The 10,055-nt window shown below is 43.8% G+C and overlaps 1 protein-coding gene across 1 annotated transcript in view; it reads left to right on the plus strand.

The window, feature by feature from the left end:
* Positions 1-9,782, plus strand: part of LOC143941084 (acyl-coenzyme A amino acid N-acyltransferase 1-like) — a 61,878-nt gene extending 52,096 nt beyond the window's left edge. Inside the window, exon 4 of the mRNA XM_077463024.1 lies at positions 7,540-9,782. Coding sequence (XP_077319150.1) covers positions 7,540-8,136 — 597 coding nt within the window. The 3' untranslated portion in view covers positions 8,137-9,782. The remainder of the gene's footprint in view (positions 1-7,539) is intronic.
* The last annotated feature ends 273 nt before the right edge of the window (positions 9,783-10,055 follow it).

A 10,055-nucleotide genomic window follows, 5' to 3' on the forward strand; every position in this document is an offset into this window, starting at 1 on the left:
TCTGGGGATGCCTTTCTTATTCATGCATGGCTAAGGAAGCTTATGTATGCTGAATGGGAACATCCAGATAAACAATATTATCCTCTTAAGAGATTCTCCACACTTTATCCTATGGAAGAGGACTTCTATAAGAAATGGGGAGGTTCCAGCGATTGATGCTGCAATTTCCTCAGTGAATAAGAATCTCACATTTCTGGTAGATGATGCGCTAATGTTAAAGAATCCTATAGATAAAAATCTGCAGCGTCTTTCTAAAAGCCATATGGCTTTAGCAAGTTCAGTAGCGCAGCCGGTTCTTGCGGCAATTGGTGGTGTATCTTATTCCATTAAGGAACAGTTTGAGGAGATGCTTAAAGTTCTGCCTGATAAATCAGCGCAATGTTGGGCCTGTTCATCAGACGTACTGTGTTTCACAGTAGATGCTATGAGAGATTCTATCATTCAAATCTCGCGGCTTATGATTGGACTAGTGCATTCTCGCACAGTTCTATGGCTGAAAAGTTGGCCAGCCGAAACAGTGTAAAAAGCTCTTAGCCAGTTTCCCTTTTCATGGTGAGCGACTATTTGGAGATTTGGATACCTACAAAAGATCTCTAAGGGCAAAAGCTTTACCAGTAAAGAAGAAAACCTTTCACCTTTTAAGCGTGCTTCTGTGCCAGGGGCATCAGCCTCTAGGCAGTCTCGACAGCCTCAACCATCAGGTTCAAGGGGAAAACCCCAAGGTCAGAAGAGATCTTGGGGCAGAAAGCCCACAAAACAGAATGCTAAAGCCTCCTTATGAAGGGGTGCCCCAGCTCGCATGGGTGGGGGGGGGGAGGCTCCTGCAATTCTCAAGGATCTGGCTGGAACAATGTCGCGACAGATGGGTGGCTTCTTCTGTTACGCTAGGTTACAAACTAGAGTTCCGAGATTTTCCATCTCCTCAGTTTCTAAGGTCAAATGTTCCCAAGGACCCAGAGAAGAAGGCTCTCCTAGCGCTGGATCATCTATTGTCCAAGTCGGTGATACTAGAGGTTCCCTTAGAGCAGTGATTGCGAACCTTGGCACCCCAGATGTTTTGGAACTACATTTTCCCATGATGATCAACTATACTGCAGAGTGCATGAGCATCATGGGAAATGTAGTTCCAAAACATCTGGGGTGCCAAGGTTCGCCATCACTGCCTTAGAGGAACAGGGCACAGGTTTTTATTCAAACCTTTTTATGGTTCCAAAACCAAACGGAGAAGTAAGACCTATTCTAGATCTGATTCGGCACTTGAACATCCGATCCTTTTTGCATGAAGCCAATCCGGTCGGTTGTTTCCATCCTCCAAGGAGGGGAGTTTTTGGATTCTATCTATATCAAAGATGCATATCTCCACGTGCCACTATTTCCTGCTGACCATAAATGTCTACGCTTCAAAATAGAAAATCATAATTTTTCAGTTTGTAGCCCTGCCATTCGGTCTAGCCACAGCACTACGGGTGGTCTCAAATTCTGGCACCTCCTCTAGCCAGATTAAGGGTTCAAGGCATAACGATCCTAGCCTACTTAAATGATCTGCTTTTAATAGTTTATTCCATTTCAGGTCTAAACTACAGCTAGCTTGCGGAACAGACACATTAGTCTTCCCATGGGATCAGTTTTCTCTTATCTATGCATTTCCTCCAGTTCTGCTACTTCCGTGTCTTCTTTGCAGGATCAAAAGGGGGTGATTCTGGTGGCCCAGAAGATCTTGGTTTTTTGAGATCATAAAGATGACAGTAGCAGTCCCTTAGACTCTGCCATTATGGCCAGACCTTCTTGCACAAGGTCCTGTATTCCATCCTACCTTACAGTCGCTAAATTTAACGATTTGGCTATTGAGACCCACATTCTAAAGGATCGTGGCTTGTCTCCTTTGGTAGTGTCTACCTTGATTTAATGCCAGGAAGCTGGCTTCCAGAGTGATTTACTATAGTCTGGAAGGCATGTTTCCTGGTGTGGATCTAGGGGTTGGCACCCCAGGAAATATGTTATGGGTAGGATCCTTGATTTCCTGCAAATGTGATTAGAAATGAAGCTGGCCTTGAATACCATTGCGGGCCAGATCTCGGCCTTATCAATATTTTTTTTCAACGGCCTCTGGCTTTGCACTCTTTAGTGCGTAGCTTTGTTCAGTGGGTAACGCGGATCAATCCCCCCCTATCAAGGCACCTCTAAATCCTTGATTTAAACTTGGTCTTATCGCCTTTACAGAAACGGCCTTTTGAACCTTTACGTGAAATTACCTTGCCTCTTTTGACTAGAAAGAGAGGGGTTGTGTGTGTGGTGTGTGTTATTTTTTATTTATTTATTTTTTTCCTGGTTGCCATTTCTTCTGCTAGAAGAGTATCCGAACTAGCGGCTGTCTTGTCAGGAGCCATATCTGATCATGCATAAGGATAAAGTGGTGTTACGTCCTCATCCTTACTTCCTACCAAAGGTGGTGACAGGCTTTCACTTAAACAAAGATACTGTTCTTCCTCCTTTCTTCCCAGAGCCTCGATCTAGGGAAGAAAAGCCACTACATTCCCTTGATGTAGTGAGAGTGGTCAGCGTGTATTTAAAGGCGACCGCTCAGGTTCTTAAAACAGATGTTTTATTCATACTGCCAGATGGTCCAAAAAGAGGGCAGGTAGTGTCAAAATCCACTATATCCAAGTGGATTCATCAAGTCATTATTCAGGCTTATGGTTTAAAGCCGAAAATTCCTCCCCTTCATGTTAAAGCACACTCAACCAGGGAAGTTGGTTCTTCTTGGGCGGTGCATCATCAGGTCTCTGGCTCAGATCTGTAAGGCCACAACTTGGTCTTCAGTTCATACGTTTACCAGATTTTTATCAAATCGATGTTAAAGGTCGTGAGGATATTGCCTTTGGGTGTAGTGTGCTGCAGTATGAGTCTTCTGGCTTCCCTTTTTTTTTTTTTTTTTGTGCCTCCCTCCCTTCAGTTGCCATTGCTGTGGGACATCCCAAATAGTAAGTACTATGGCTCGGTGTCCCCTGATGTAAGAAAACAGCATTTTTAAAACGGCTTGCCTGTAAAAATCCTTTTCTTTGATGTTCATCAGGGGACAAAGAGGTCCCTCCCTCCTTATTATACACTTGTATTGCTTGGCTACAAAACTGAGGACTCCAAATAATGGGAGGGGTTATATAGGGGAGTAAATGTACAAAAAAGGTTGCTTTATGAAATAATGCTAAAGATAAAAATAAACAATATAATATAAAAATATGAAATCTAACACCACCACAAAGTGACTACGTGATTATTCAATACATGTAGTAATCCTGTGAAAGAGTTGTACTACAAAATATCCATATAATGTCGGAAGATAATCCTGTGAAGAAAAATCAATACATTCCTGTGATTGTTATTCAATAGTCCGAAGAATATCCACAGCTCTTGATTGTTGAAAAGCCATTAAGCTACACAATAGTACAGTAGTGACCTTAAGTGCGTCCCACCACCGGATGAGTGAAATAAGCACTTTCCAGATTGCAATGCTTTAATGCTTATAGCTATTCCCAGCCTAGGTCTTTTCCTCAGGTGATGTGTCGAACCATCCAGTCCTCGGTCCACAGAAGTGGGCCCCCCCCCCATCTGTATTCAATCCCAATATCTTTCCACTGGCAGTGGACACAATACTGCTCTGAATAAAGATGGGGGTTTTGCTCGGGGGGGAAAAAAGAGAAAGGTGGAACGACCATAGGTAAAACCCACAGGGTATTTATTAAAAAGTTGCTAGGTGATATACTAGCACGAATTAAAAAACAAAAGTACAACAAACTTCCTACACGTTTCGTCACAGGTTTGACATTGTCAGTGCCCCATGACGACGTCAAGCCTGTGATGAAATGCATAGGGAGGAGCAACGTGCTGACATTTACACGGGCAGGTGTAATAAATACCCTGCGCGTTTTACCTATGGCCGTTCCACCTTTTATATATATATATATATATTTTTTTTTTCCGAGCGAAACCCTATCTTTATTCAGAGCTGTATTGTGTCCACTGCCATTGGAAAGATATTGGGATTGAATTCAGATGGGGGGGGGGGGGGGGGCGGCACTTCTGTGGACCGAGGACTGGATGGTTCGACACATCACCTGAGGAAAAGACCTAGGCTGGGAATGGCTATAAGCATTAAAGCATTGCAATCTGGTAAGAACTTATGTCACTTAAGGTCACTACTATTGTGGAGCTTATTGGCTTTTCAACAATCGAGTTGTGGATATTCTTCGGACTATTGACTAACATATCACAGGAATGTATTGAGTTTTTTTTTTTTTTTTTCACAGGATTATCTTCGAACACTTTATTAGATTATTAGATGGATATTTTGTAATATGGATTGTTGTAGTGTGCCTTTCTTTCACAGAAGGGGGCAGTGCATTATTGGAAGCGCCACGTCTATGCAATCACAAGATTGCAGACTAGGCGCTTCATTTTGCCCCAAAAAAACTCGCTCTGTGGTGCGGTCGACCGCGAATGCAGATATGTATGATTTACAGGTTGCAGAATGCTGATATGTGTGATTATACACAGGGCTCTACTAAAGAAACCTGTAAAATGTGCAGCCTGGTATATGATGTGCAGAGCCCTGTGTATAATGTGCAGCTTATTGTATCATGTGGATTCTATAAGGCTTATGAGAAGTGGGATTGGCCAAACGTGAAGGGGTGGGGTCTTGCCTAAAACTCCTAAAATTTCCTAATCCTAAAACTTCATCAGCTGCCACTGAGAGGGGATTTTTGTATTGTCACCCATCAGACTGGTGAATGCTTCTACCTTGATATTTGGGCATAAGGATGGTTCTGCTCAACAGTTTTATAAAGGAGACATTGGAAAGGTGGGGAGATGTAAAGCCTAACGATGAACATCTCTTCTTTGCTCCTGTTTAACATTGAAAGTGTTTTTTATCTGCTTAATTCATGCAAAAAAAATACCAGTTGATCCTGCCAGAAATCTTGTGTTGACTTCCTGTATTCAGTTCTCCTGTGCTTTTCTTAAGCAGTCTTATTTTCAACTCTGTAACCTACAAGGCACCTTGCAGGCACTGTCATGGAAGGTAGATGTGGCATTCTTTTAGGATAGAGCAGTGGTTTTCAACCTCCCTAGTGCCGTAACCCTTTGATAAAATCTCCTCCAACCCCTCCCACTCCACATTCCTCACTAGTCAGCTGACCTCTAGTCTCTAACTCCCACCCCCAGCCATTCCGTGAACTCGATGGGCGGCTGCAAAGTGGGTGTCCACGGGCTCCAGGGACAGCCCTGCTGGATGGCAGCAAACAGGCTTGGGAGACCGGTGCATGCTTCAGGAAAAGCCAAGGATTTTGGTGGCCGCTACCAGATTATTCATCCCATGGTTCCTCAAAATATAGTGTGTGACAGTATGCAGCTTAGGAGAGTGGATGCTGCAGACAATTGAGTTGGTAGCATGTGATGTAGAGTCATGTCACATACCTAGTAGGTGCTGAGCTAATGAAGGTTCCCTTACACCTCTTGTGATGTTTCTCACCTCCAGCAGTCAGGGCCATCTTAATAATCTCATGGGGCCCCTATCAGGGAGATGGTGACCTGTGGTGGCAAGGAGTGGGTGTGGATAAATTATGCTACATATTGGGCGTGGCTTTTGAGTTGGATTAGGAACAAATGCACACCCAGGGAATTGTCCCAAATTAAATTCACCCCCCTAATACATGCTGTCCTGCCTTCTCCACGTGCTGCCTCTCCCAGCCTGTATTTATGTATGACTGTATGCAGCGGGGGGGGGGGGGGGGCGGCCGGAGGGCACAGTGCAGGGGGTTTGGAGGACACGGTGAAGGGGAAGTCGGCAGGGTACAGTATAGGGTGTAGTAATGCATAGTGTCAGGTTTGGGTGGTATAGTGGCAGGTAGGGATGAGCCGAACACTGTTTGGTTCGCACCAGAATCTGCAAACGGACTGAAAATTTGCACGAACTTTAGAACCCCGTTAAAGTCTACGGTCCCTCATGTGAGGTGAGCTTACGCCCATGGGGGTTTCTTGGTGATGGTGTCACATGGAAGTTTCCTGATATCACTTTATATTGGAGAATTTTGGACTTTTTACACTGAATTGTGGAAACGTTTCACGTCTTTCTTGTGTTTTCAAAGTGTATTTATTCACACAAATTTACTATTGATATGTTATGTTATTTAAAGTTTTGTGTTTATTTTCTTGAGGTTGATGGCACAGCACCAATTGACACATTTTGTATATACACACTGGATGTGCTTGCAGCTGATATATTTTCTTGTAGCATAAACTAGCTTTCACATAATTGCTATTTTTATGTGTTTTTACTTGACAATTGTTGTTTTTTACTTATCACTCAATGTATTCACTCTCTATCCCAAACACTGTGGTAATCTCCTGCTCCAGCTACAGGGAGGGGGAGAAAGCACACAGAAGAGGATTAGTGCTGTTGGAGACTCAAGTACAGGAAGGGGGGTTTGAACAGCAGTGGAGGCTTTTATTTAAAGAGCAGGACCGTTTAAAAAAAAAAATATAACAATTAAAAGTCAGCAGCTGCAAACACTGCAGCTGCTGACTTAATAAGCACACTTACCTGTCCAGGGCGCCCGCGATGTCGGCCGCCCGGGGCCAACCCGTCCCTCGGCTCTCGGGTCCCGGCGCCACCATTCCTTCTAAGGGAAACAGGCAGTGGAGCCTTACGGCTTCACTGCCCGTTTCCTGCTGCGCATGCGCGAGTCACGCAGCTCTTTGTGAATGGGACGTGCTGTGTTCTGGGACACACAGTTCCCAGAACACAGCGCGACCCAGAAGACAACGCGATGAGGAGAGAGGAAAGAAGATCTCAGTGGAAGAGGAAGATTAGGATTATGTGCCTAGCAACAGGCATTTCTGGTAAAAAAACAAGAACTTCTTTTTTTTTTTTTTTTTTCAGGGTGGCCCTCCACTTTAATGAGTTTGATGCTCCCCTGCAGCTGCTATAGGCAGCGTAAGGGGAGAGGAAGTTGTTGTGAAGATCCACAAGGGGATTGGTGCTAGGGGCTGTAGAGAGCGGCTGAGATGGGGGGGGGGGGGGGGTTGTGTTGAGATGTTGGCGAGGGCCAGGAGAGATGCAAGGATAGGCAGAGTGGAGGGATGGTGTATCAGCTGGGAGTTAGAGCAGACATGGTTGCTGCTATGGACAGGGTCATCCACAGGATGGCATACTAAAAAGCGTGACTATCCTGGCAAATCGGACGGGTGGCAAGTATGCAAGTCCCTTGTTCCACTGCAGCAGATGGCCTTGTAGTTGGTAATCAGCGCACACATAGTCCTTTGACACTCCCTGCAGAAAGAGTTTGCAGGAACCTGACATTGCACCTACAATCCACTGAAAAAACGTTGCTTTTATCTTCCCTCCTCCCCCGCTGAATCAGAAGAATAGCTGGACAGAATCAGAAGTCTTTTGGCAGATAGAGCTCATGTATGTATAGTTCATGTGCATTTAGCTGTTGGTTAAGCTTTAACAGACGTTAACCTTTGTTACTAAACGTCATTCAGGTGTGCGGAAGTGGAGTTGGAGTCGTAGGTGTGAGCAAAGGAGCTGAGATGGCTCTAGCCATGGCGTCTTATACACCACAGATTGCTGCTACAGTCTGCATCAATGGAACTGTGGCAATTTCCGGCAGCACCCTCAGTTACGGGGACCTTGTGCTGCCTGGAATTCCATTCCAAGAAGAGAGGACACTTATAACACCCTTTGAAGCTCATATTATATCTCCCATGTTCGGAGACCCAACAAAACCAGAAAACCAGGCCAGTGTACTTCCAGTGGAAAAGGCCAAAGGTCCCATCCTCTTCTTGGTGGGAGAAAATGATCAGGCCTGTGAAAGCTTACATTTTGCTAGATTTTCATCAGCCAGAGCAAGAAAGTGGGGCAAGATGGACGTGTACATAGAGAGTTATCCCGGAGCCGGACACCTCCTAGAGCCTCCATGTTCTCCTTTCTGTCATGCATCAGGATTACCTTTATCACCAAATCCAAAACTGTGGGGAGGAGAGGTTGTTCCACACTGCCAGGCTCAGGAAATCAGCTGGCTAATAATGCAGGACTTCTTACGTAAAAATATTCCATGTTCTAAGAAGAATAAATTGTAAAATGACTGGTCACAAAAATAAACTGCATGTTTTTTATACTTTCCTCAACAGGGATTGATTGGCAGCTGCGGGACATTGGACCAACTGAAATATATAATGCTGGTCATGCATGTGTTGTATCTTAATGGTAGTGGTGATGTTTTCAGTGTCCGTACTCCCAACCGGAAGTTTGGGGAAATGGCATTTTTGAACAAAGAGCAAGCAACTCAAAGGCATTGAAAAGGTGAAAAACTGATGTATTTTTAACACAAAAAAAAAACAATTGGCCCTCATGCACACTAGAAAGCTAAGAACTGCTGTAAAAAGTCCGATAAAAAAAGCCAATGTGTTAGCGTTTTTTGCCAGCGTTTAGGCTAGTGTGTAAGCTATGCTTTGTAGCTGCAGGTTAAGGAGCAGGGCTGTCGGTGTCCTTAATCAGTGAATGGCTGGTTAAGGAGCGAGCCAGGAAGCCAGCCGTTGCAACCATAACGGCCCTTTTAGGTCTGGTATGGATTTTAACGGGAACCCCACACCAAAATAAAAAAGGGGGGCCCCCCAAATATATATACCAGACCCTTATCTGAGCATGCAGCCTGGCAGGCCAAGAAAGGGGGGGGGGTGAGCACCCCCCCTCCTGAACCATACCAGGTCACATGACCTTAACATGGGGGGGGGGGGGGGTCTCTGCCGAACAAATGCATACCCAACTTGTTAAACTTTTTAAAACTGCATGCGCCTGTGAAACGTGGCAAACCTCTTTAGGTTCCTAAGTTTTTCATAGGCAATACTTTAACAGCCCCATCAGTTTAGAGCAGTGCTTCTCAACCTCAGTCCTCAAGTACCCCCCAACAGGACATGTTTTTGGGAACTTCCCTTTAGATAAAATGGCTCTCAATACCTTATTGATTTTAAAGCAGCTGTGCAAAGTAAAGGAAAACCTGGCCCGTTGGGGGTACTTGAGGACTGAGGTTGAGAACCACTGCTTTAGAGTTTACCATGAATAATGGGCCTTGAATTATTGATCTCTCCCTGGCATGTGTGGTGATTATATGTAGCACAATCAGTTTGTGTGTAGGTGATACGAAATGTGAATTTAACATTTGTACTTTTTGTGTATGCGGTGGGGTGTAACTTGAAATTCTTCACACATTTTTAAAAATCTTCTTTTTTTTTTTCTTCATATCGGGGGACAAAAAAAATTTTTTAATTTATAATTTTTTTTAGGCGACGGTCTCTTTAATTGGGTATCTGGGGTCTAAAGGATCCCTAATGTTTTACTTGTCCTCCAATAAATCTAATGGAGTACAGATCACTCAGTGTATGACTCATGGTAGTTGTGCGAGTCTGTACTTGGGTAGGGTTATTGCAGGTCAGGCTGGATGGCTCTACAGGGCTGGTCTTTAGTACCTCCCCCTGAATCTAGAGCAGTGGTTGTCATCCTCTCTAGTGCTGTGACCCCGTGATAAAATTTCCCAAGTTGTGGAGACCCCTAATGGTAAAATTATTTTCATTGCTGTAACTTTGTTACTGTTAAGTGAAATATAAATATCTGATATGCAGGATGTATTTTCATTCTTAAAAATGTAAAAATCTGATATGTATTGTGAAATATATTTATTTCTAGTCTACATTTACAAGGTAGATGAATAAAATTGATATGACTTATGTTTGTGTGTGGTGTTTTTTTTTTTTTTTTTTTTTTTTTTTTTCCATTGTGTATTGAACTGTGTTCACAGTATTGTATAATCACGTGAAAACAAAGCCTAACAATGGTAAGAGACAATCTTGTCAATTTTTTGTGATTGCTGGCTCTTGGGGACCTCTCTGACCAAGGATAATGGTTTTGCAGTGGAATATGGGTTCAGGTGCAAATTATTTTCCCAAATCATAAGATCCACCTCAAATCCAAGATGGCTCTGACCAAACTCTATCCCTACTTA

This window comes from Lithobates pipiens, unplaced genomic scaffold, assembly GCF_037356315.1.
Source record: "Lithobates pipiens isolate NorthernLeopardFrog02 unplaced genomic scaffold, aLitPip1_a1.2 Scaffold_3, whole genome shotgun sequence".
NCBI lineage: Eukaryota > Metazoa > Chordata > Amphibia > Anura > Ranidae > Lithobates > Lithobates pipiens.